The sequence below is a fragment of the Mugil cephalus genome, chromosome 1 (genome assembly GCF_022458985.1).
Source record: "Mugil cephalus isolate CIBA_MC_2020 chromosome 1, CIBA_Mcephalus_1.1, whole genome shotgun sequence".
Classification (NCBI taxonomy): domain Eukaryota; kingdom Metazoa; phylum Chordata; class Actinopteri; order Mugiliformes; family Mugilidae; genus Mugil; species Mugil cephalus.
In genome coordinates this window covers 17,270,098-17,297,466 of record NC_061770.1, presented here as the reverse complement: position 1 = coordinate 17,297,466, position 27,369 = coordinate 17,270,098, and the positions used below count along the sequence as shown (strand labels likewise).

The 27,369-nt window shown below is 41.5% G+C and overlaps 2 protein-coding genes across 4 annotated transcripts; both read left to right on the top strand.

Moving 5' to 3' along the window:
- The first annotated feature begins 208 nt into the window (after nucleotides 1–208).
- Nucleotides 209–9,025, top strand: LOC125018035 (trophinin associated protein). 3 transcript variants are annotated; one of them, XM_047601774.1, is made up of 14 exons: nucleotides 209–368; nucleotides 843–950; nucleotides 1,141–1,378; nucleotides 1,472–1,961; nucleotides 2,276–2,388; nucleotides 2,535–2,586; nucleotides 4,209–4,354; nucleotides 4,501–4,555; nucleotides 4,649–4,722; nucleotides 4,810–4,887; nucleotides 5,608–5,715; nucleotides 5,821–6,136; nucleotides 6,234–6,436; nucleotides 8,642–9,025. In XM_047601774.1, the coding sequence occupies exons 2-14, from the start codon at nucleotides 889–891 to the stop codon at nucleotides 8,714–8,716; spliced, it is 2,010 nt and encodes a 669-aa protein (XP_047457730.1). In that variant the 5' UTR covers nucleotides 209–368; nucleotides 843–888; the 3' UTR covers nucleotides 8,717–9,025. The 3 variants fall into 3 exon arrangements, with proteins under 3 accessions (XP_047457730.1, XP_047457824.1, XP_047457649.1); XM_047601868.1 differs by having other exon boundaries at nucleotides 209–388; nucleotides 4,652–4,722; XM_047601693.1 differs by having other exon boundaries at nucleotides 209–388.
- Nucleotides 9,026–11,726: 2,701 nt separating this feature from the next.
- Nucleotides 11,727–26,681, top strand: LOC125017551 (ATP-dependent 6-phosphofructokinase, muscle type-like). Its single transcript, XM_047600873.1, has 22 exons — nucleotides 11,727–11,923; nucleotides 12,834–12,907; nucleotides 14,031–14,108; nucleotides 15,067–15,256; nucleotides 15,915–16,080; nucleotides 16,273–16,317; nucleotides 17,106–17,214; nucleotides 17,313–17,408; nucleotides 17,501–17,593; nucleotides 17,673–17,798; nucleotides 17,888–17,952; nucleotides 21,322–21,385; nucleotides 21,501–21,647; nucleotides 22,424–22,494; nucleotides 22,574–22,661; nucleotides 23,446–23,598; nucleotides 23,691–23,855; nucleotides 24,063–24,124; nucleotides 25,749–25,860; nucleotides 25,948–26,047; nucleotides 26,172–26,277; nucleotides 26,359–26,681. Exons 1-22 carry the CDS (start codon nucleotides 11,830–11,832, stop codon nucleotides 26,498–26,500), a joined length of 2,346 nt encoding a protein of 781 aa, XP_047456829.1. The 5' UTR covers nucleotides 11,727–11,829; the 3' UTR covers nucleotides 26,501–26,681.
- The last annotated feature ends 688 nt before the right edge of the window (nucleotides 26,682–27,369 follow it).

The following is a 27,369-nucleotide window of genomic DNA, read 5'->3' as shown; positions in this document are numbered from 1 at the left end:
AATAAAATGAAACTGATTTTCTGTGGGGGGAGGTCGCGGCAAAACGCAGTCACGTGGTACAACAACTTTCGCCCTCGTTGCCATGGAGCTGTTTATGAAAGTCCGCTGCTGATTGGCCGACGATGTTGTCATGACCAAAGTGCGCACAGTCATTGGCTAATACGGCTTCTTATCTCGACCAATGGGGTAGCGCGCTTTTTACAAACTGTTGCGAGTCCAGGAAGTTGACAGCCCCACTGTGGTGTGAAAGGACGGGACAAGGGATCTTTAAACCTCCACAAATCGGCTGGAAAAACAAAGCATTTTGGAATCGATTGGGTCCGACACAAATTATTGGATGTTCGGGAGGAACTAACAGAGGCTCTTTGGTATTTTCAACGTTTATAAAGTATGTAACTATTGGCTCTATGTCCGTATGTAGCATGTGCTAACGAGAAAAGTCTTAAAATGTAGCTACCCTTCTGCTCGGTTTAAAGCTAACCTCTCTGGAAATGGTAGTCAACGCGTTGGTTTGTGCCGTGCACATGTTTAGCTGCCATCAGGCATATGATCTACTTAATAGGCAAATGAATTTCATTATCTATTGCTCGACTATTTTGTTACCATTACCACTGTAGCTGATGAGTGCTGCGTGCATGGAGCTTTATTCACTTGATTGCTTTTGTGCTTCTTATCTTTAACCTTAAAGCTGTTGTTGAACCCTTAACGTCTGATGGGTTTGCCATTGCATGCTTTATGTATTTTGCTCATCTTCATATTTACTTTGCTATAACCCTGTATAGTGTTTCATATTTGGTTGCCCAACTTTCATTTGTTTTTGGCATTCCTTGCTCCTCCTCCAGTTGTTCTTCACACCTTCACCACTCACTTCCCCCTCTTGTCATCATTATGGACTCCTCTCCAGTCCTCCGGCAGCAAAGCCAGAACAAAATCCGCAATGACTTTCTGAGGTAAGACTTTTTATATAGCACAATGTGATCTTGTTAATTCATGTGTCGTCCAGATAGTTCTTAATTTACTAGCGTCTTTGGGCTGCAGTTCATTAACCTTCTCACACATTTTGACCGCTTCTGTTAAATGGAAAGCAGGGTATCGCTATTCCCTGCTCTGTTTACACGTTTTCTTCTGCATCTTACACAGAATGAAGAATGAGCACAACAAAAAGCACCCAGACCCAAAGTCTTCCAAGCTCGCGTCTGCGCCTCACCTTTCCTCCAAAGATAGTGAGAACAAAGATCCAGGAAGCTCGGATCATGGTTGGAAGGCGCTTGTCCGGCCAGGTGTAAGCAGACTTCCGGTGCTTGCGAAGTCCATTCATCTTCAGACTCCCTCTGACTTCAGTCAGTCCCACTGCAGGTGGGAGGAGAAACCTCTAGCTGTAAGTGGCTCCTTTCACTCCCCTTAGACTGAAGTGTTTTTATTTAATTAGCGAATTCATGTATATTGAATACGTCTATTATTCATCCTGCAGGGGAAATCTAAGAAGAAAAAGCCATGCACCCGACCTGTACCTTTCAACCTGTCTCAACCCAAAAGTACAAGAATGGCCACCAAGGATCAGCAGCCCCTGTCTGTTCAGCAACCAAAGACTCATGCTACACAACCTGAAAACAGTTTATTCAGCTCAAAAACAACTAAACATCCGGTTGTCTTAAACAGCAATGCGGACTCAACCAAAGGCATGGGGAGGTCTCATGGAAAGATGACAGAAAATATGTCGCACCTGCCTGGACAGTCTGGGCCTTCCAACAATTTTAAGACTTCCACCACTTTATCCAATCCCTTGTCATCCATTGCTAATAACACGATGCATCAGAACAACACTGCGTCTTCTGTGCCACCTGCTCTCGGTGTCGCTGGTGCAGACGTCTGCTTGGATAACATGAACCTCCTGAGTCTCAAAGATGCTTCCCAGACTGCTCAGCTGTCTGCACAAAGCAGTTCTTCAAAAGCTTTAACTGGTAACTACGTAATCACTTGCACCTTACAGAACATATTTGCGTCTCTCTATTTTTATTTTTGTGTGTTAGATGCTAAAACTGAGGACACAATCATATACATGTGTTTTTTTTTCATTCAATCTGTCCTTGATACACTCATAATTACACAGTAAGGATGGACAAATCTGGCAGTAGTTGTAGTTTATTATTAATGATATAGTTAGAATACATTTTTCCTCCTGGTCTTCATCCTGTTGTTTGCACCGCAGACCTGTTTGTGTATTTGTTAGGAGTCATCCACAGTGTTTCTTGGTTTGATTTCTTACACATTTCAGACAAAGGGGAGAACTTCCCGACCGACCATGCGGCTCTGCTAAGTGTCCTCCAGAATAAGGGAGTCACCGCCATGGCATCTACAACTCCCCAGTCCAAACCATATAACTCCTTGGTGAGTTGTTTTTTTTTTTTTTTTAAAAATACTCCACTTACAATTCCTCTTTCACTGAGTATTTTAAGTCCCTTCACTCACTGACGGGTTCATATTGGTTTATTTTTGTCTTGACTGCTGTTAATGTTTTGTGGATTCATTTGCAGCCCCAGAGAGTTCCGGCCACGAAGACCCGACAAAAAGCTGCACCCTCCACAGGTTAGTATAAGGCGGGGAGGGCAACGTGTACTCTCATATGTGATCTCAGTTGATGTCGGTCGTGAAGAAATTTCTTTTTACATTTAAATACTTCTAATCCTCCAAGTAATGTTTTGTTAAACAAAAAGTCCAACTAAACATTAGATCAGATTAGATTTTTATTGAAATAGAGAGTCACATGAGAATACTTTGATATTTTTCTCTTATCTGCAGAGTTGAAATGAGGCTACGGGCAGCAGCTGGTTAGCGTAGCTTAGCCTAAAGACTAGAAATGAGGGGGACTCGGCTGACTCTGTACAAAAGTGGCAAACAAAACAAAACCAACAAAAAAAAAAAAAAAACTGGCAAAATACCAGGTTTTGGTTTGTTTCAAGCTTCTGTGTCGGATTCTGTTTTGGTGGATGCAGAGACTTCCTGGAGTCTCAAAGGTTCTTGGGCAGACTTCCTAAACCCACAAACCCGTGTTTTTTTTGTGACATGTATTACAACATAATGAAAGACAGTGAGAGCTGCTGGCAAGAAGGTGTCGTTACCTTTGCACTTGTTTTCTAGCTTTTTCCCTCCTGCTCTGATTTCTCAATATTTCTTATATAACTAACTGGTTACATCTACTGCACTGACATGGGAGTGCTATCGATGGAGACTGAGGTTGATTCAGCTGTGTTTTAATTGTGGAAGGCTGTGCTTTGTAGTGCTATTGAATTGTGTTGTGTGGTACCAGCACATGTTTTTGTTATCTTGCTATTGTAGTCCGTGGGATAGGCCAAATAGCAGAAACAATTTAGTGTTTTATTCAATCCAGTTTAACTGCATCACAAACTGCATCCTTCCAAATGATCATCCAGGTGAATTACCACCTTTCTGATGCTTTTTCAATGCAAACCTGAACACTCATGAAGCTAAGATTTAATTCAGGACCGTTGTATAAGAGTTTTGGAATTTTCACTAGTGTACCTTATGATCTGGTGACTGTGTATGTATTGTTTTTAATGTCACTACCAGTGGAAAAAACGCAAAATTGTTTTAGAATTAACAAGGCAACCTTAAATAAAACATTCACTATGTTTACATGCACATGAGAAAAAAAAAAAATTATTGCCTTAATCCAAATTACGTTCATGTAAGCACGCTCCGATTAAGACACCAGATAATGCTGGATAATTGGAAATCGAATTTTTCCACCATGTATACGCCTTAATCAGACTTTAACTGGACAATGCATGTGCGCATGGGAACAAAAACATCCAAGTAAGCCAGTCGCAGAAGAAGATGGTAAACGGAGCCGGTAGAAGAACCGTCTGAGGGATAGTGCGCATCTTACCTGCACCAGAAGCAGCGCGCACATTACGTACGAGATTAAAAAAGTGTGCCGTTATCCATCTGGTTGTTTGAAATGCCAGCCTGCCGCATGAACGGCTCTTGTTTATTATGTGACGCAATAGGTCAACCGGAAAGCGGGTATTAACCCGCTGAAAAGACACATATCGCCACCTAGTGTAGAGGAGGAGGACATGTTCCTGTCAACAACACAGCTCGATTAAGCTGTGCATGTAACTGATTGTTACTTTTAGATGCATTTGCATATTTTCTATCAGTTTAATGTCTTTGTTCGCTCCTCACAGTGTCGGGGAAGTCGTTGGAGTTCTCTCCGGACCCGGCCGCTCTGCAGAGTATCCTCCAGAACGAGGGCGTGAAGGCTGGAAGGGTCACTGCAGCCACACCCCGAAGCTCGGTCTGTCCACCAGGCAGAGGAACTTCAATCTACAGAGTAAGAGCACATTAGGACGTATTCTCACTGCTGCTCCTCATCAGTCCGGTTGTATTTTCAGTAAAAGACAGGAAAAAAATGTAGATTATTGCATTGATTTTGAAACACAAACACAGTTTTATTTAATGTGCGACTTCCTTTCCCAGGCTCAGAGAGTGCCGGTTAGAAAGAATCGCGCGGAGTCGACGGGCGGTCCAGTGGGTAAGACGCAGCATCATTGTTATCTCACGAAGCCAAACGCACCCTTATCTACTTGTCTTTTACCCTGATGTGACGCGGCTGTTTCCTCCTCAGCAGTAGCGCTCAAAGAGATAAAATGGACCCCACAGAGAGTCCCCAACACCAGGCATCAGCCCATGTCCGCTATGGTTGGTACACGTGTGTTGTGTGTCCGTGTGTCACGTTGTGTTTGTGTGCCGCCACCGCCGTTATCTCACGATGCTGCCGTTTTTCAGAAATGGCACATGTCGACAAAGCAGTACAGCACTCCCGGGCGCAGAGGCTGCAAGAGCAACGTTCAGCTGCAGCAGGAGGTGAGAGCAGACGATCATGACGACTTTAACGATGCGCTTGAGAGCAAAAGGGAAGTAATTTTGGGAAACGAAAGAGGAAATGGTCTAAATATAAAACTCAAGTTTAAAGGTGAAAAACAAAACAAAAAAATAAAACTTGAAGTCCAAGTCTTTCGAGTCTCTATTTTAAAGAGCGGTTTTACATTAAAGGAGCTCATACACTGATCTGTCATAACATTATGACCACCTTCTTCCTAATATTGTGTAAGTCACCCTTGTGGCTCCAGAGCAGTTAGGACTTATCAGAGACATGGTAGAGCGGCCGTCCAGTAACCGAAAGCTTGGTGGGTTGAGTCTGTCTGGTGTGTCCTTGGGCAAGGCACTTAGGTCTCCACCACCTATAACAGTGTTTCTGCAGCTTTTCACCATGTTGGCAAACGCACATCGATCAGCCACATCATTAAAACCCCCGACCTGTGAAGCGAATGACGTTGAAGATCTCATTTAGGCGTAATGTTCCTCTGGGAGCCTCGGGTTATGGCCTTTCGATACGTGCCACCGCATGAGCGTTGTTGCAGACCAAGCGCGTCGCCATGGCAACAGCGAAGGGGCGCACCATATGTTCCCCGTCTAAGCGGCACACAGTGTCGCGGCTAATTGGTGTCGTGCACGCGCGCGATTTTTAATATTTAGTGAGACTGCAGGTCGACATGTATTACAGTTGATTTAACTTGTTGGCAGGAGGTTGTTCAGAGACTCTTTGATGATCAAGAGGACGAGAGGAGCACGAACGTCACCGACAAAGATTCTGGGGCACAAGCGGAGCAGCTCCCGGTTGACGCCTCGACTGTAAGAAGTCAAATCCAAAACAGCCACACACACAAGTTCATATTAAATAAAGTTTACATAAAATACACTGGGTACTAATAATTGTTTCCATCCTCCATTCTTTAGGCTAAATCCCACCGTGAAGAAAAGGTGGAGGAAAGCGAGGCCAGCAGTGATGAGGAGGAGGAGGAGGAGGAGGAGGAGGAGAAGTTTGTGGGAGGACAGATGTTCTTACAAGCACCGCACAGGGAGTCTGTTATTTTTTTCTCGACGGGCAAAAAACTGATCAGAGCCCCGCGAGTTGAGAAGCCGGAGGCGCCGCAGCATCGACACGGTCCGGTTTCATCAGAACAGAGACGGTTTGTGCCGGCGCAGGATGACTCGTCGGCCGAGGCCGAGCCGAGCTGTCAGGTCAACCCTTGTGTTCAGCGTCTGCACAGAGGTAACGCTGTGGCCTCCCACGTACATGCTGCTTGCATAGTGATTGATATTTTTATAGTGTCCTTTTTATTTATTTATTTATTTTGGCCCCGTTCCAGACGTCATTGTTCAGAAGACTACCTCCCTGAGTCCTGCGGTGGCGATGCTGAGGAAGCGTCTCCCTCCGCTGGAGGAGCTGCGCATGGATGAGGAGGTGGCCACCTACACCTCGCTGTCTGGCCCCGCTCCCCCGAGGTTCCTCCCCCCTCCGCCTCGCTGTGGAAACCCGCTGGCCTCCGTCTTGTACTTCGAAGAGTCCACTGTGAGTACGCCACCGATGGTTTATGGCTGTATTTAAATCACAAATAGATATGGAATAATTAATGGTGTTAAGTTCATGATAATCAGAATAATCCAAAATGCTGCCGTTTGAAATGCAAATCTAGATTTTATTTCAACAAACACAAAAATTAAAGCAAGAATAAATGTAGTTTATTACAGTTGCTACTAAAATAAGCACCTTTCCAAGTATTCGTCCTTTATTCTTAGAGCAAATGTCGTGTTGTTGCGTCCCTAGACAGGTCCACGGGACCAAGGAGGTCGAGCCTGGATGTAGCCAACTTAATGGGATTTATTTAAAGAAAAAGGAGGATTGGAACATGTGGTTATGTCAAATAAATTAAATGAAGGTATCAAAACTAGGCCTGACTACAAAGAAACAAAAGGCCTAAAATATCTTATTTACTAAAAGGTGTAATCAAAACTACACAGGTGGCACAAACCAATAATCCTCGGGTCACTAATTTGATGTGGTGCATAGGGTACCCCACAACTAAAATAAATGGTACTCAAAGGTCTTATGTAATGGTCGCACAATGACTCAGCGGAGACCGGATCATGTAGACGGGTCAAGAGGAGCAGAGACGGAGGAGCCTGTAGCTGGATCCGTTTTAATGTTGGTAACTGGATGACCACTTGTTAGATCACCTGTTTGAACAAGGGAGGGGAGCGGGAGCGGGAGCAAATAACCTGCCTGGCACCTAACGCATGTCTTCACGAAGGGGGACAGTATTTGGTAAATAGAGGCATCATATTCTACAAACGGTAACCTCTATTTACCTGTGCTTGTATTTAAAGGACCTTTATTTCTTATTCCCCCTGATTGGTCTCATTTTGGCCTGAAGCTGCTCCTGTTTGCCCTGTTAAAGATATTACAGTAGGCTGTTGATCACGTCTGATTTAAAAACGTTTCATGGGACCAGACGTTTGATCGCAGCCTGCGGGATTCAAGATCGTATGAAGTTACATCAGAATCAGAATCAGAATTACTTTATTGATCCCAGGGGGAAATTACTTTTCGTTACAGCAGCTCCAACCCAAAGTGTAACAGTGTTACAAAGAGCGATCAGAATAAGTAGGAGACAATAAGGATAAGTAAGCAAATGTATAAGTGAAGTGAAACCAGTGTTCCTAAGAGATGAGGTGAACATGAATCATTGCACATTAATGAATTATTGCACATAAAATAAAATAGTGGGTTCTGCACCCTCAGAGTGAGGAGTTGTGCAGGCTAATGGCCACCGGCAGGAATGAATTCTTGTGCATCGTGGTGTGATCAGTCTGGTTTCTGAAAGAACTCCTGTGTCTGGCCAGCACGTTATGGAGTGGGTTCGACTCATTGACGAGTCAGGATGACTTTCACCTTGTGAAGCTTTCTCCTGTCTGACGCCACTGTCAGAGGGTCCAGCTTCACTCCCACAACGTCACTGGCCTCGTGTTGGGCCAGGAGGTCGATATCGGTCAAAACCTGCCCCCTTGTGTTTGTTGGAGGGAACAGCAGCTGTAACAGCAGGAGAGGCGCTCGTGTGGAAAGCTTTGACCTTAGTAATATAGCTGTTATCTACTCAGGTTGATGCTTCTAACCACAGGGGTGAGGTGAGGTGAGGTGAGGCAGATCACAACTAGTGCTGGGTCCAAAATGTTTTTATTTGTCCACTTATCACAGTGTCAAAACGAGCTACAACAACTCTCTTATTCACCATCTACTCAGACGTCGTCTCTCTTTACTGTGTTTCAGCAAAAATAACTATTGATCAGCTTTTATGTACTTAATTATGAGACACTCTGCTACTATAGAGCAATAACTCGGAACTTGTACTTGTACATATTTACTCTTTACGTACTAATTGTCCACACTTATTTTAACACCACGCCTGTATTTATGCAGCCACCTACATGTTGGGACTCTGTCGTTGTCTGAGATGCAGATTTTATTTGTGGAAATTACCTTTCAGTGTTTTCTGTCTTGACCAGAGCTGAGCTTGTCAGTTTCGAGCTTTGAGCAGAAAACATTTTTTTTATTTCAACAGAATAAGTCGTCTAAGGTGTAAAATGTTTCATTGTGTTGTGTGACTGCAAAACCTCTGGATTTATACAGAAATGTCTAAAATACCCAACATCGTTTATTGTCACTATTACGTTCACTTCACAACATTGACATCCAGTGTTCATCTTTCTTGTTTTCCAGAGATTTGTACCGATTGCCTTCGACGCCTCGTCCGGCCCCTTTTCCCCTCTCAGCTCTCCACTACAGGAGAGATGATTTGCACTACAAATACAGTATTTCTTCTGACTGTGAGAAGCTAACACCAGTGTACTGATTAGACTAGAGATGTTTGTCCGACACTGTCGCTGCTTGTTTCATAGATGCTCTCTAAAAATATATATATATATATATATATGAAGTGATGTCTAAATGAGGCATTTGTTACATGCATATTTGTCAATAATGTAGAATAGAAACTTAACTCTAGGAGTCCGAGAGAATGTTATTTTTTAATAAACGTTATGTGGGTTAAAAAATGATGTTTGTAATGTACAGTGTTTATAATAAATCTCTCTATGTATGTCACCGTTGGGCCATGTATGACATCTTTCAGTGTTGGAGGTTTGAAGTGGGGAAAGATATGTGAGTTTAGCAGGTGTAGAGGGTTACGACCATTCGTTCATTTCCTGTATCCACTCGACCACACCTACGGCCAATTTAGAATCAGTAATTAACCTAACGAGCCTGTCTTTGGACAGTGGGAGGAAGAACCCACACAGAGACAGGGTTACACACAGAAATGCTGAGGGATTCAAACCCAGAAGCTTCTTACTGTTCCAGAAAAAGCGGCTCATCCGGAGGGTTGAACCTGACCTGCAGTGTGAATGTGAAAATTACATAGAAGACTGCAATTTTTAAGTGAAAATAATTGCTATCACTAATTTGTTTACTATTATAGAAAGAGAAGTGGACAAAACAACAGACAGCAACGTGCCCAGATTATTATTATTATTTGTTATTTTTTAATGGATAGTTTATTAACCCTTATATTGTGTTGGGGTCAAATCTGACCAGCTGGCAGGTTAAAATGTGCAAAAGGTACATTTTCCTTGTTTTTATGGGGACAGGGCTTCGTGATATCCTCAGGAGTAACTTTTTTTTATTATTATTATTGCAACAAAAGACTTTTGCACCATTTAAATAAATTCTGAAAGTCTCTAAAAAAAAGAAGTGACAAATATGACCTGTGAAGAATATTGACATAGACAATGTTTTAGGTTGCTCTGTTAATCAGGTTTGGCTCGATTTACACTCTTTTCTTTAGATGAAAACATGCACATGAATGCATAACACGTCAGATATGAGGTGAAAAACAACACTGGATGATTGTTTTTTGACAGTTTGGGGCTGGATTAAATCCAGGGTCAATTCTGAGGCTGTCGGCAGCTTTCTAACACATTATCAGGGTTAAATATAAACAATCTCCTAATTTACTTGTTCCTCTTTGTGCTTAAACAAATGGAAAAAGTCTGGAGTTGTTGTTGCTTATAGGTTATTATTCTGTTATGATATTGGTCCGACCTGCTTGAGATCAAATTGGGGCTGTATGTAACTAAAATGAGTTTGACTAAAGTAACATGAAGGTTATGGTATTCATCATTTGAATAAAAGCTATCGATCCAAACATTTTAATCTGGTTTAGCAGCACCATAAATTAAATCCTCCAATATGATCATACTCAGGTACCTCTTTAACTCTCTTATCAGGACGATGTTGCTGTTTGTCGTCATTCACATTAACTGCTCCAAAAGATTTTTATCTACACAACGCAGTGTGTAATATTGTCTGGTTCTGGAAATGTGACACACTAAAAGCTGCACGAATCGTTGTCGTGTTAAATTATATGAAAAGGATTCGGCATTATGGAGGTTTTTTCATACAATTAACTAGTAATTACACACCGAGTTTGTCATGGGTTTCATGGGTCTACATTGATAAACTTCCTCTATAATTCCATTATTCTGTGCCATTAAAGAAATATCTGACCTCTTTTTTTTCTTAACTGTCAGTACTTTAGTAAAGTAAATAAACCGTAAAGTGAAGGCGACCCGAGTGACCTCAAAACCTTTACCTGACAAATGCATTCTGTGCTTTTTTTTTTTTTTTTTTTTTTACAGAAACTAAACGGTTGTTCACAATGAAAGAAGTAACAGCTCGTTGAATTCAGTGGGAAGTTGTTCTGCCTTTAGCGGGAACAACAACAACCAAACATTTGTGGTAGCTTAGATGCCACTGTCTAGAAATTCAGCTGACCTTTGCAGTATTGCGTTTGGAGGATGTGTGAGTATTAACTGCTTTTCTCAAGTCTCACCACAAAGTCTCAGCGGAGTCCAAGCTTTAGTTTTATTCCTTTTGAGCCCTTCAGAAGTAGACTTACCCTCATGGTGTCATTGTCTTGTTGCAGTCACACTTGAGCTTCAACTCACAATCTAATGACCTGACGTCGTGTTACACATGATTTTCTCCATTTTTTTTATTATTATGTCACAGAGCAGAATTTAAGTTTCTCTAAAATATATCAAATTCGCCCCACAGCCTCATGCTGCCACCTCCATGCATGGCTGTGTATAACCTTCAGCTCAGATGCCATTTTCGACCAGTGTGGAGTCATGAACTCTGACCTTTGATTGAGGTGTGAGAGGCCTTCAGTTCCTCGGGTGTTTTCCCGGGAGTTTCATTGGATTAGTTGCCACTGCTTTGCTCTTAGACAATTTTTGGGAAGGTCGTCCTCTGTCGTTTAAGGTTAATTATCGTTCCAAGTCTTTAACATTTGTAGATAATGTCTCTCACTGTGGATGTGTGGAGTCTCTGGGCCTCAGAAACTAATTTTTCTCAATCCGCCCTCATTTCCTCTGGTGTTTCTTTTAATTTTTTAAATATTGTGTTAACAGGCGGTACCTCTTAGCCGACTGCATGCCTCTAAAAATGTTCTGTTTAAGGGATTTGATTAAATAGAGTTTGTAACAATCAGGTTTGGGTGCATCTAGTTGAGCTGCAGCCATTTATTAATAGAGTTTGGTCACTTTTTTAAGGAAACTAATTGTCAGCAGCTGATGCAGGATTCATTCACTCTCTTTCCAGTAGCATTAGCTATAGTGTTTCCCTGCTGTCCCCTGCAGGTGGTTACTGGGGCCTGATTATATTTAGTAAAGCTGCACGAGGGAGTGAGTGGTGGGAGGGGGCCGGATCAGGAACAGCGGTTCCTATAAAGCCCTCGTTCTGCTCGTGACTCCCCTGAGAAGCTGAGAGTGAAAGAAGCGCACCCTGCTCCTTCTCCTTTTTTCCCCCGTCTCGTGGAGACCACCCGTCCGCCCGCTTCACCTGGAAACATGTCCAAGAATCTCCAACCACCAACCATGGACCCCACCAAGATGGGGCTGGGACGCTCCATTGCCGTGCTGACGTCCGGTGGGGATGCCCAAGGTAAGCAGAGGATGAGGCTCTGCTGTTTTTATTTTGAAATGTCGAAAACACAATTTTGAAAAAGGCTGCGTCATCTCTGCCGATGTGTCTGAGCGCAACTCTGGGACTCAAACAGCTGCAGAAGTCTGTCTTCTGTAAAAAAAACAAAAAAAGATAACACGGTATCGTGTTAATGACCAGAGAGGGTGATCAACATTTTTTCCACGATATTGGAGCGGCACAGTCGAAGTCAAAAGGTTGATGTATATTTGAAGACGTGACCTGATCTGAGGATTTAAGTCTTGGATTCACTGCACCATCTTTGTTTAATTACTAGTTTAAAAAAAAATCTAATTAAAACTGAGTTGCACACTTACAATTCAGCTTTAACTTCACAGTTTGTGATGATATAACTCCTTGAAGTTGTCTTACTTTGTCAAACCTAACAACCTTTTATTGATAACTACCTCACCAGCTCATATGGATGATGTCTCATTTTCCCGACGCTCCTGTGTTGCCCTTTTTCGCCAAACCGGCCTTTGTGTTGAGACTTTATCGGCCTCGTGTGTTCACTTATTTTACATGTTTGGGGCTAATTTTAGTGGCAGTGACCTTTTTCTGGTATGGAGGAAAGAAACGCCCCCCCCCCCCCCCGCCCCTCCCACCCCACTATCCACAGCTGCTGTCTCCTGAAACAAGAGCTGCGACATGCCAGCCTACCACAACACAACCGCCCACCGTGGCCTTTAGCGTACCGGGCATCCAGAGGCGAGATGTACATACAGTTCCCCTAAACCGGCTCCTGTCCCCCCAACAACTATTTCTGTCTCTTCTGCTGCCAGCGTACAGAACGAGTCACTCGAAGGTTAAGACGGAGAAAGTGGACTCCGACCTGCATTGTGCGTAAAGTCATGTTGTTTGTGCGTCTCAGGTATGAACGCTGCCGTGAGAGCAACAGTCAGAGTCGGTCTCTACACCGGCGCCAAGGTCTACTTTGTTCACGAGGTTTGTGCTGCACGAATGTTACTGTACACGACAAAATACGCCCAATAAATACTCACATCGATCAGCCACAACATTAAAACTACTGACAGGAGAAGTAAATAACATTAATGGGATGTTACTTAGATGTTTAGCACTCACCTAGACTAGACCAGGTACCCCCCACCCCATAGCAGTGACACTCCTTGATGGCAGCAGCCATCCTCAGGTGGATGCAACCTGACCCCCGCTGCAAAAAAGCTCCAGCTCAATAAGTTCTCCTGACTTTTTTTAAATCAACCTAACATATTGAGTTAAGACATTTCAACTTGATTTAATGAGCTCCTGGTATTTCAACTTAAAGGCTTAAGCCAGAAATTTCAATGTGCCAACCTAACCCGACATTATGAGCTTTACAATGTTAACTGGATCTCTCATGAACTGGTGTGGAAGCAATATTAATGCGTCATAATTATCATGTAAGATCTTTTAAAATACATCAAAAGCTGCCTTAAAACCAAGCATTAAAGTAACTTAAAAAAGAGATTGGTGTGAATATATAGAGTCAGCTCAAGTGACTGGCTGAAAGCGTGTGTAACTGTATGTTGTATTGACTAGTGGTTCAGTTTGAACTCAGATAATCAAGTTCCAATGCTACAAAATCACGAGTTAAATAACTGGCAAAGTTTGTGAGTTGATACAATCATAAGTTAACAAGACAAAATGATTTTTATACAATGTATAATATAACATAGTGAGTTATTTCAGCTGAGAGTATCAAGTTTAAACAATAAATAGTCATTAATTCCTGAGTTGAAATAAAGCTTTTCACAAAGTTGAGTTTACTCACGCATTTAAGGCAGCTTTTTGAACTGAAATTCATAAGTTAAACCAACCTGAAATTTCCCAAACCAATCAACTCTCTGTGAGATGCACTGGAACAACCCTGATCCACAGGACACCATCAGAAGACCCGTGTCCATTCTCTGATGAGTCACAACTGTTTTGGAGGCACAAGGAAAACCTACACAATATTAGGAAGGTGGTCATAATGTTGTGCCTGATCGGTGTATATATATAACATGGAAGCTTAGAAAGAACCCCTGTACGTGAGGTGATATAAATAAAGTGTCACTGTGTGCTACAGGGCTACCAGGGCCTCGTGGATGGAGGAGAAAACATCCGTCCCGCCACATGGGAGAGTGTGTCCATGATGCTTCAGCTGGTGAGAAGCTGAACAAACTACACACACACACGAACCGCATTAGGGTTTTAGAGTTGTCCGTCAGAAACACTGAAAGGTTTAATGTTTTTATTGCTAAGCATTTCATTTTATTTATCAAGAACAATAGCCAGTTTTCTAAAGAACTGAATGTTTGCTTTTGTTAAATATGAAAAAATGGAAACAAGCAAAGACGAAGAATAGAGAAACATATAAATAGTAGAGATACAGAAAGAAACGAGGATTGTTTTCAGGCTTAGTCGTATCCACCCATATTTTTGGTTCTGTTCACAATAAAGCTTTTGTTGCCAACACAATAGAAGCAGATGTAATTTAATTGTCTTTGGCACATCATTAAAACAGGAGACACATCGGAAAATCCACAGAATATAAATAAATAAATACATTTCTAATACATACATGTAAGCTTGTGACAGTGGCTCTATTTAACCAGACTGAAACTGAAGCATTGTTTATGTGCTGAGCCTCATGTTACTGACGACTCTTGTTGTTGAGCCTGGGCAAAGGTTAAAGGTTAAACCTTCCTCCTCACTGAACATGACTCTAGGTAAGTGAGTGAGTGAATCTATTTTGTGAAAATTGGCACTGGAGTTGCAGTTGTGAGCTTCCTCCACATCTCACAAGCTCTGATCTTTGAGAGATGACTTTAAACTTGGCCGCTGGAGGGGCGACGATACACTGAAACTCATGATTAACATTTCTTTCTACCGTCTCTGTTGCCTAAATAAAGAGTCCTGGCAGTGGAGAAGACATTTTGCTCATTTCTGTGATGTCATCTTCAGTGTGGCCTCGCTGTTTACCCACATCTTAATGACTCGTTATAAACCTGTCTGGATGCACACTGGGATTTATGTCTTGGAAACCACTAGTGGGTTAAATACATTTGGCCTCTTTCAGTGTCTGAATGTCTCCAGTAAGCTTCTTCTTTTCATGTCTTCAGGGAGGTACTGTCATCGGCAGCGCTCGCTGCAAGGACTTCAGGTCCAGGGAGGGTCGTATGACGGCCGCTCGCAACCTGGTGAAGCTGGGCATCACCAACCTGTGTGTGATCGGGGGCGACGGCAGCCTGACTGGAGCCAACGAGTTCAGGACTGAGTGGAGCGGACTGCTGGCCGACCTGGTCCGAGCCGGTACAGAGAGAAATATAAAGCACACGTGGCATCGTTAAGGTTCAATTATACTGACTTATAATCAGGGTAATAAGGGCTTTGATTATGTGGAAGTAGAACTTTTTCCCTGAATCTCTCACTGTAAACCCAGATGAGTTGAATGTAAAAATAACTTGTTGCCTTTTAAGTAATTTGGCAACTTTTTAAGTAATGAAGTGGACTAAGTTCAATGTACTTGAGCCCATAATGGAATTAATGCATTAACTAAATACATTACGTTGAATGTAGCAATAAGTTACAGTAACTTTAGCATTACTCTATTACCAGTTTAACTAAATTCTTTATTCTAACTGAACAAACTTAATATTTTTAGTTCCTGAAACTCAAAATATGTCTTCAATGATGGAGAAACTTGTTGTATTATGACTTTTGTTACCAAATGTCTATTATCCACAGAGCAAACATTTTTAGATTTAACCTCATGTTTAAAAAAAGATGTTTTATTTTAATAAGTTTCATTAAATTTACCACAGTCTTCAATTGTTATTGTATGGAATCCAACATAAGAAATTAATTAAATCACACTGAAAACACCTCTAAAAAAAACAACAAAATGTAATCAAGGCCTTTTTAAACATCCAGCACCTATGTTTTTGTTTTTGTTTTTTCTTTCCTGCAGGTAAGATCACAGAGGACGAAGCCAAGAAATCGTCCCACCTGAACATCGTCGGCATGGTCGGCTCCATCGACAACGACTTCTGTGGCACAGACATGACCATTGGCACTGACTCCGCCCTGCACCGCATCATCGAGGTGGTGGACGCCATCACCACGACTGCACAGAGGTCAGACACCGCCGTGTAACGCTACATGAATGCGCATTAACATGTTTCCTTTTTTTCTATAAAAATAAAGGGTGAAATTACCCCTAATCACCATACACCATACAACTGTATACAGCGTGTTGACACATTATATACATTATAAACATGGTCTTCAGATGCATGATGTGCTAAACGCTCTGTGTTTGTCTACAGCCACCAGAGGACATTCATCCTGGAAGTGATGGGCAGACACTGTGGGTCAGTAGCTTGTGTGCTTATATTATGTATATATATATATATATTATATATATATAAAATATATATATTTTATATATATATATATATATATATATATTATATTAGCTTAGCAGTTGTTCCAAATAACTTGACAAACGTTGGTTTAACTGTGTTTTTATTTTAAGGCCGTGGTTTGTGGCACTATTGAATAGTTTTTTTGTTGTACCAGCGCATGTTTCTATTTTTTTGATTCCATTTTTTAGTTAGAGGGTTAGACTAAATCCAGTTTAACCCGCATGATCAAACAGCTGAATCACCACCTGTTTTCAGTATAAACTGAAGATCATAGTACAGGACTGTTATATTAGTTTTCACTAGTGCGTATGATATTGGTCTTAAAGAGATCAACATATTCTTTAATGTTGTTTGCTATCAAAACTGATCATTTATTTCCAGATTTCCAGATTCCAGAACTGTGTCTTAAGTCCTTAGCATGAATTGAATAAAATTAAAGTTGTATTGTGTGTTCAGAAATACGAACGATTATACTCTATAAAACGATCACATATGTTTTAATAAATGCTCCATTAGAAACTGTTGGCCAAGTGGTTTGAGAAGAAAACTGCTCCTTGTGTGCGAGGTCACATCTCTTATGCCAATCACAAAAACTGAAAAAAATACTTGATCAATTTAAAAAAAGTACTTCAAACTAACTACTTTCTATTGGGATCTAACTGCTGTTAGTCTTTGGGGTTTTCGCATATTTTCCTGTGAACATGCCCAGACTCTCCTGCTCTGTCCTGCTGCAGGTACCTGGCTCTGGTGACGGCTCTGTCCTGTGGCGCTGACTGGGTTTTCATCCCAGAGATGCCGCCAGATGAGGGCTGGGAGAACCACTTGTGCAGGAGGCTGGCAGATGTACGTATGTCTCATATTTGCAGACTCTCAGATACAGATTAGAATTCATTAGCATCATTATTATTGGTAGTAATTTTATTTATTTATTTTTTTTTTAGCAAAGGGCCAGAGGTTCCCGTCTGAATGTGATCATTGTGGCTGAAGGTGCCATGTCCAGAGACGGCAAACCAATTTCATCTGAGCAGATCAAGAAGGCAACCTCTTCTCTCTATAGTCAGCATATTAAAATGTTAACGAGTTACGCAGACAGTGTGCCAAACAAACAGCGGGATTTATTTGTCTCCAGCTGGTGACCGACAGGCTCGGCTTTGACACCCGCACCACGGTCCTCGGACACGTGCAGAGAGGAGGGACGCCCTCGGCCTTTGACAGGATCCTGGTGAGTGTCAAACACAAAGCTCTACCTCCGCTTCTACGGGCTTCTCACCCGGTGATACGATCGAGTGTGTGCCGTCCAGGGAAGCAGGATGGGCGTGGAGGCTGTGATGGCGCTCCTGGAGGCCACGCCAGACACTCCGGCCTGTGTGGTCAGCCTGTCCGGGAACCAGGCGGTCAGGCTGCCGCTCATGGAGTGCGTGCAAGTGGTACGTCAAAGTATTCTCACCTCGACATAAAGATTTCATCTGCTGCAATGAGAGGTTTCTTCATCTTTCCCTCTGTTTTTGCTTGACAGACCAAAGATGTTACTGCCGCCATGGGTCAGGGCAGATTTGATGATGCCATCAAGCTCAGAGGAAAGTGCGTACATTTTTGAGTGTGATAACAACAAGAAATTATATTTTTAGGGGATGGGATTTTGAACATTTTTCAGGCCAAGTGTCAAACAGGAGACCTTTGTCAAAGAAAGCTCCTGGCAGGGGTTCAGTTCAGCCTTGTGGAGTCGTGTCTTTGGTGTCTTGAAACATCATCAGGAGTCAGCGTTCAGAGCTTCAGAGTGATCTTTATTGCCAGCAACAAAGGAGAGCAACATTACAGTGCACACAAAGTTCACCACAATCCTTCTCTAAAGTGTAAAGGCCTTTGTTTTCGTCTTTTATACTGCTGTGGTCTCACAGGTCACACCTCCTGTCCATCCCCTACATTTAAAACCAATTAGAAATTTTCACCGTCACTGTTGCTGAGGCTTCGTGGCCTTGGAGTCCAGGTGGTTTCGTCTTATCTGCTGGGGTGTGTGGCTACTAACGTCTAACGCCCATCGATATCCACCTGTGTGATGTTGTCCACTACCTTTTATTTTTTTTTCCAAAGTTATCCACTTCCATTTACACCGATAACTTAAGAATTCCCCTGAGTTCCCACTTTTGTAAAGTAATTCTTGCCCATTTTACACCCTTATTTTTCACTTCTACGCTTATTTTTAAAGTAATAACATTTATTCCAAACAAACTTTTGAATTTTCCTAAGTGCAATAAGTGCAACTATCTTCTACATGTTATGTGCCCTTACACACATGGCCTTGTGAGGAATACAGTAGATATACTTTTGGTTTCAGTGCTCTCCCTCTGTGTTCTAGTAGCATATAACTGGTGAAGGCCCATCACATCAAACATCGTATTATAATCAAACTAACGACATTATCATCAGACATAGCATTGTAATCAACACAATCTTATAATCAAACATCATAGTCATTCTGCTGGCGTCTTTTTTCATTTATCTTAGCGCATCACAGGCTTTAAAATTATACTACATTTCCCCCCTTTACGACCGCAAGATCACAATGAACAACTCTATTATCTTTAGATGGGGTTCATACTTCGTGACCATAAGATCACTGTAAAGAATACTGTTTGTAATGAGGCTCGGACCATATTACCAACTATTCATTGGGTATGAATGTCACCACCTGTGAGGTTCAAGCCTTATCATTAGGTTACAGTGTCACACATGTTAAATGCTGTCAGCTGTATAAGATAGAACTAAATAGTGTGGGTGAAAGTGAGAAAAAGTGGAAAAGAGTCTTTCTATATGCCCTTTTCATCTAGTATGAATACAAATATAGAAAAGGAGTCTCTTATATGCCCCCTTTTCTTCCAGTGTAGGTGCTCTTGAGGTGCTCTCTTTTTTCTTCCCAGTGACAGTCGGGAAACAACATTGTGTGTTCTTCTCATCTAGAACTGGGAATTCGTGGAAGTGGGAGAGCAGCATGTTGAGTTAGGGGATTGTGGCTTCGGGGAAATCCTCTTTTCCCAGTGAGGACAAGCGCGCTTCAATATAGGTGACTCTTCATTGGAGGCACTCGAACGCCTCCGTTATTAGTCGCATGTCCGCCTTACGCCTTTCTCTGTCGCGCAGCAGCTCTTGCTTCTCTTCCAGCCACTGATGCTTTTCGGGTTGTGTATAGCGCAGCCATGTGGCGGGCGAATGGCACGGTACAGTGCGGCCTCTCCTGGGAGCTTGTCGGCCACCAGGGTTGTGAATCGGGGCAATGGCATCGCTGCCAGTGCTGCAGGGTCCGGCTTCATCTGATTGTGAACGTCGGTCGACTCAGCGTCCTTGTTTTCAGATACTGCTTTCACCTGTTGGAACACAGCCTTGCGTATTGTAGGCGTCGCAGATAGCATGTTAGTTATTTGTCGCATCGCTCAGGCGGCGGCCCCTCATAAGGCCCTCTGCATCGGTCTGCCTGTAAGCGCTTCATGTGGTGTTAAATGTGTTAGTCGGTTAGCTTGTGTGCGCATAGACATCAAAGCCAGCGGCAACGCATCCACCCAGTTGATCTTGTATTTACTATCTTCCCTTATTTTTGCAAGCTTCTGCCTGCCAGTCTGTGACTGTGGATGATACACACATCCAAACTTCCGTTTAATCCCCAACATTTTAAATGCAACCTTCACTGTCTTTGTCGGCTACAAACGCTTATCAGAGCTGATGGTCTCTGTAATTCCAAAGCTCTACAAGAAACAGCCTCCATATCACAACCTCCCACTGTAGTGGTGCAAACTCCTCTTTTAGTCTGAGTTAAGTTTACAATTTTTATAATGTTGAAGGATATCTTCCTCTCCTCCAGCCCAGGATCTCTAAACGTTTTTGGAAAGGATAGCACGTCTATGCACAAACAATTTCTCACGTTTAGGTTATTTATTTGGTGCACAGAGAATAAGTATTGATTTCAGCGCTGAGACTTCAGTCAATCCACCTTAAGGGTAGAAAAAAACAAAAAGCCCTCATCCAAGCAGACACAGTGACCTTGTTATACCTAGACTCCACCCGTACAGAAGGAAGGAGCGCTGCCTCACATGTGTCAATGAGTTTCTATGTGTAGCCAATAAGCTTTATCTGGTTTCCAGCGTATGAAATATTGGGGTGCGATGTATCCTTGTCTGTGAGCAAGCTGTAGCAAAGCGGAAAACAACTCCTCATATGGTGAGATAGCAGAAATAACCTGATTCTTCCTGATTTTTCCCAGTGTTATACACAGGCTGAAGGCCTTACTTAACCCCTTAAAACACAACAGTAATATGTCACAGTTTTTGATTAGTAGCATATGGTGAAGGCCCATCACATCAAACATCGTATTTTAATCAAAATAATGACATTATAATCAGACATATCATTGTAATCAACACGACCTTACAATCAAACATGACACCATAGTCATTCTGCTTATGTCTTGTTTGATTTATCTTCTTCTTAGCGCATCACAGGCTTTAAAATGTTACTGTGTTTGATCTTGTTAATGTGTACAAAACAAATGCAAGCTTAAAGCCAAACGACAAAACGACAAAAAGTTAAAATGTTCTTTACAATGAATTAGATAGCATCATCCAGTTATTAATTATTTACTGGTGACAGCATAATAAATTATTAACTGGCACATTTCTTTTTCCCCTTTTCAAGTTTCATAGCTCATTATTTAGAAGGATTCATATGACATATTTCTATTGGTAATTTATTGTGACTGAACATTGTTAGAGTCAAACAGTCCCATTGATTTTAACTACACAGTCTATTGTCACAGAAAAAAAGGAAAAATCCCAGCAATAAATAAAATAATAAAAAACAAAGTGATAACGATTAATAACTCCAATTAAAATATTTAAAGGCAAAACTCATTGTTTTAAGTTCTAATAAAGTCAGTCATTCAGCCTCATTTGTGATGTGCAGGAGTTTTGAGAACAACTGGAACACGTACAAGCTGCTGGCTCACATAAATCCTCCAGATGTCAAGGTGAGTCACGCTCGTTACCTAAACCTTGTTATCACTACATATAAAGGAATTAATGATAACGGCTGCAGTTTTTATCTAGTGACTCATCCTTTAAGTGTCTCCCCTTCCCTCTCAGAGCAACATCAACGTGGCCATCATGAACATCGGCGCTCCCTGTGCCGGTATGAATGCCGCGGTCCGTGCAGCGGTCAGGATGGGCATCATCCAGGGTCACACCATGCTGGCTGTCCATGACGGCTTTGACGGTCTGGCTCAAGGACAGGTAAGCTTGTCCCAAACCACATTTCTGCAGGCCTGAATACATATTTAAACGGAAGTTATGTGTTTAATTTTGAACCAAGGAACCAAATCTAATTATTTTAATGTCTGCAACTGGAAAAAGTAGAAGTCACGTGTCCCCATAGACTAGTTTTTGTGATATTTTACATCAGTGGTCTTTTCTGACTCCCAAACTGATGGAGAGATTAAGTAGGGACCCCCTATCTGTATGTATTCTATATTAAACTCGGCTTAGTGCTATTTATGACATTATTATTATCATCATCTGTTTGCATTCAATATTAAGATATTCATATAATACACAGGTCCAAATAGTCATTTTTATTTTTTTGTTTGTTTATTTATTTTTATTTCAACATGTGCAGCAGGAGGTTGTACATGCCAGAAAATTGTAGGGGAAAATAAAAAAAAAGAAAAGTCTAATCAACTAAAGATTTTCCAATCCCCCTGCAGTACCTCTACAGACCCTCTAGGGGTCGTGAACCCCTGTTGAAGACCCATGTATTACACAAACAAGTACCAGGAGTTAGTAATGCTGGATAAATAAATTATTACTTTTACTTTGCTACTTTGCAAAGTAAAAGGGTAAAAAGTAAAAAGAGGGTTTACTTTGCATCCTCTCCACAGCCGCTTAAAAGCCATGGCTTAGACATTATATGAAATGTCTCACTTTTGATTTACTCACTATTTCAGGACTGTTTGGTTTTGAATGTTTAAATTTCCCTAAGTGAAACTGTCTGTTGTTGTCTCTCGCCGCAGGTTGAGCCCATCAACTGGACCTCAGTGAGCGGCTGGACAGGAAAAGGAGGTTCAGTGTTGGGCACCAAGAGGTAAAACACATTTTTTAATAACTTTATTTGTTTCTTCGTCTTGAGATTGTATCATTTTTGTATTGCTGTTCTCCCAAAGAACTCTCCCGGCCAAAATCTTGGAGCAAATTAGCCTGAACATCTCCAAGTTCAACATTCACGCTTTGGTGATTATTGGTGGATTTGAGGTGAGACGCAACACCACAAAGCTCTTATCACATCTTTTAACTTGCTATTATAGTTTCATTTTACCTTACTTTATTTATTGTAAAACCGTCTGGGAAGCGACATGTTCTACCTTTCTCAACGAGATTCTGCTTATCCAGAACAGGATGATTGTTTGTTGTGCTAAAAATAATGATTCTTGTACTCCTCTTTTTTAGGAACTTTCATTTGCTATCAATTTCAGATGCTAATCTATTCCAAACCTATGTTTATGCATGAGTTTGTCACATTTTCCTCATGATTTTCCATTGGCAGGTTTTCCTCAGACATTCATTCACATCATACTAAGACTTTTATTTATCATATTGTCGGACTCCTCTTCATCAATGCACCTTAAAATACAGACGACCTTCCTCATGGAACAATTTACCTGCATCTCTAAGAGCAAAATCTTCAAAAAACAATTGAAGACGTCACCTGTTAACACATGTACTTCCATTCATTTTAATTTCCTCTAAATTTGCAGACAACGAGTAAAGTTGTACCTTTATATTTTTTGTTTCTCTCTTTTTTCTTTCTGTCTTATTTGTAGTTTAATTTTACTTTACATTCATAGATACATTTTGTTTTATGTAGGGGAGATATTTCATAAGCCTTTCCTTGCTTCCATCTCCCTTGCACAACAGTTTTTGTTTTGTTTTCTGTCTGCAATGTGCAAATAAGCCACACTTTTAGAAGTGCACACACACACACACACACACACACACACACACACTAATCCGTCTCCGTCTCCTCCCCGCGCTGCAGGCCTACGTTGGAGGCTTGGAGCTGGTTCAGGCCAGAGAGAAATATGAAGAGATGTGCATTCCTATGGTGGTGATCCCAGCCACCGTCTCCAACAACGTCCCCGGCTCTGACTTCAGCATCGGCGCTGACACCGCCCTCAACACCATCACCTCCGTCAGTGGCAAAACAGCAACTAAAACACACACGCACTTTAAAAGCATAAGAAATAAATAAAAACAGCTGAACAGGTTCCTGGTTCTCTGCAGACTTGCGACAGAATCAAGCAGTCTGCGGCCGGGACCAAGCGCCGCGTGTTCATCGTTGAGACTATGGGCGGATACTGCGGCTACTTGGCCACCATGGCTGGTCTGGCTGCTGGAGCTGACGCCGCCTACATCTATGAGGAGAAATTCAACATTAAAGATCTGGAGGTGAGGAACTGTTTGAAGAGTTTTCCGTTTTTAGATCGTGCACAAAGGTGTCACCTGCAGATGCAGCACACTGTTCAGGGCTTGAGTTCACTTCCTTAACGCTGCACTAAAGTCTTCAGATCTCTATTTTTTTGAAAAAAAAAAAAAGTTTCTGCAGACTGAGCATGGCTGTGCTCTGAGTGAGTGATTTGTGAATTCTGCCAACAGACGAACGTAGAGCATCTTTTGCAGAAGATGAAGACAACAGTGAAAAGGGGTTTGATTCTCAGGTAGGTTTTGTTTGAGGGTTGAAGTCAAGCAAAAGGCATCGATGTGGGCGTTTAATTTACATTCAATCATGAATTCAGAATATGAAGGCTTTTATTTTACCCTTTGACCAAAGCATAAATACACTACCAGTCAAAGGTTTTACAGCAGCACGGAGCATCCTCTGGTATAGTTGGTCAGGGCTTCATCCTACAGCAAGATAATTACCCAAAACTTTAGTCCAAGCTACACCAGCCTACCTCAGGATAAGATGGAATAGATCATGGCCCAGTCTCTAGACTTTAACCCCATGGAGCTGGTTTGTGATGAATTGGACAGAAGAGTGAAAGCAAAGCACCCTACAAGTGCCACCCACACATTTCTGGGAACTTCTGAAGAAAAATATTTGGTTTCCATGTTAGAAAGAAAGAAGTGTTCGAGACTGTTACTTTGATGAGTCAAAGGTTGAGAATATATTTTGAGTTATTTATTGATTCCATTATTATTATTAAACTTCAGTTCTTTATTTCTTTAATTTCAGAGTAAAATGAGACATTAAATATGCATAAATTTCAATAATTATAAATAAATATTGGAGTGCTCTAAAACTTTTGATCGGTATTGTACATGTTATGTTATTTAATCTGTATTTAAACCAGAAGTTTACATACACTGTGTAAAAAGACACATAAACATTTTTTCCTCACTGTCTCAAGTTAAATCAGACTAAACTTTAGATCAGATAGGATTACCAAAATTATTTCTATTTGCTAAATGCCACAATAATGACAAAGAGAATTTCTTAGAGAGTTTTTTTTTATTATTACTTTCTTTGAAGTCAGAAGCTTACATACACAAACATAGTATGACTGAGTCAAAAGTCCAAATTCAGGTGGTCAAAGCCAAAGAACACTGGCACCTGTAGGAGAAGAGGAGCACTGTGCTCTTCCCTACTGAGGAATGAAAAACCCCCAAAGCTGGCACCAGGTGATGAAGCCTGCATGTGGCAGTGAGATCATTTTTATTTCAGTGTGGCTTCAGACGACAGGAGAGACAACTGTTCAGCTTGGGCTAATCCACAAAGAGGCTACTGGTATGGACTGTGACTTAAATTACACTGATAAAATTTATAATTGATTTGACTGAAATTAATGATAAATGTTTGTTTGTTACTAAAAGCAGATAAGGTTTAGTTTACGTTCACAGTTAGGACGGCCTATTGATGTATTTATGCAGCTGTGAATGATAAAAGGATTAAGAACAGTTAAGTTAAAATATTTGGTTAAATTACTAAAACATTTAAAATGTATGTAAGACGTTTGTTTGAGAGTGATGATGGCTATGCATTTCTGTTTCTGTCTGAAGGTTTTCAACCTAATATTTTCCTGAATAAAAGTCCCATTGCTTTCCTTTATGGTTGGCCAGGCCGTTTTCAAGTTTGGGCAGAAGCTGAGCAACATAAACACCAAATAACTTATCACTGACTTTAAACAATGAAGGAAAGCCCAGATGATTTAACTTCAGACAGGAAAGAAAGTTTTATGTCCTTTTACACAGTGTATGCAAACTTCTGGTTTCAACTGTACATCCGCTGTAAGTCGGCGTCCTTCCATATGACAGTAGAATTATATGTAAATTCCTCCAAAGGAACGAGAACTGCAACGCCAACTATACCACTGACTTCATCTTCAACCTGTACTCGGAGGAGGGCAAGGGCGTCTTCGACTGCCGCAAGAACGTCCTCGGACACATGCAGCAGGTGCGTCCATGTGGTTGAAGTGAAATTATTTCCTTCCCATTTTTCCGCACATAACTGCATAAAGCCTGTCCTCTGCTTTGTCCAAAGGGCGGCACTCCAACCCCCTTCGACAGAAACTTCGGCACAAAGATGGGCGCCAAGTCCGTTCTGTGGCTGACTGAGAAGCTCAAGGAGTGCTACCGGCATGGTACGCAGACCTGAAAACAAACTCTGCAGCACATTTAATGGGAATTTATACCAACAGGAAAATAATGAGACGAATAATAATGAGAAGGCATTAGGAGTCATCTGAGTCTCTCTATTTTTTTTAGGTCGTATCTTTGCCAACACACCGGACTCTGCCTGTGTACTGGGCATGAGGAAACGGGCGCTCACCTTCCAGCCTCTTGCAAATCTCAAGGAAGACACAGATTTTGAGTAAGACCCACATTCTACTTACACATTTTATATGCGGTAACAAGACCTAACGCTGAGCGACGCCTCCTCTGTCTGCTGCAGGCACCGCATCCCTAAGTCACAGTGGTGGCTGAAGATCAGGCCCATCATGAAGATTCTGGCCAAGTACGACATCAAGCTGGACACGTCCGAGCACGCCGACATGGAGCACGTGATCAATAAGAGGAGTGCGCTTGGGAAATAGGCCGCTTTCAGCGGAGGGAAATGTTGCGTCCCATTATAAAGAGCTGCTGAATGCGTTCTTCTGTGTTTTGTAGCTCTCCCGAGTCTCAAATACTTGTTGTGACTAGATTTTGCAGACAATAGCGAAATGTCGTGAGAATGATTAAAGGTATAGCTTAAAATAAATGTTGATTTGTTGTTGATTTATGGAACAGAGTGTTTATTCTGAAGCTGGAACTGTCTGGGAATAAACTAGAATCATTACTGTTGCCACTTAAGCTCACACATGCAAGGATTTTATTCAGATTTCTGGTGTGTTAATTAACATAACATATGCGCCACATGAAGTGGAGACCAGAATGTCATAGTTACAAAAATATAAAAAGTCTTCTCAAGGGCATCTACATCCAAGCCTTTTATCCTGACCTTTTTCCAGATGTGGCTGGTTAAGTCAATTAAATCCATATATCTAAAGGCATCAGTCTTAAATATTTGTTTAACTCAATACAAATTTTCACATTCTTTAATTCTTGTTCATGCAGACACTTTTTTATACTTTTAGATATGTGCTGCATTTAATACTAAGTTGTGTCTGACATCATGAGCTTCGCCTTCTACCTGGATGTCCCTGTAAGGACACCGCGCTGTATTTTTAGGTGAGACATCACCTGTGAGTTTTCACTAAATTAACCACCAAATATCACTTTGACTAAAATGGATGGAGCCTTTGTTTTGCTTCATTTCCTTTGCATCAAATGGGGTTGAGAAATTTTTCCAACAGGCTCAATAAAATCACTCTCACTGATTTATTCTTATAGGAGGGAGATTTCGAGACCTTGCTCATATGGATAATTAGATATATTGTACTTAGAACATATCCCTCTTTTCCAT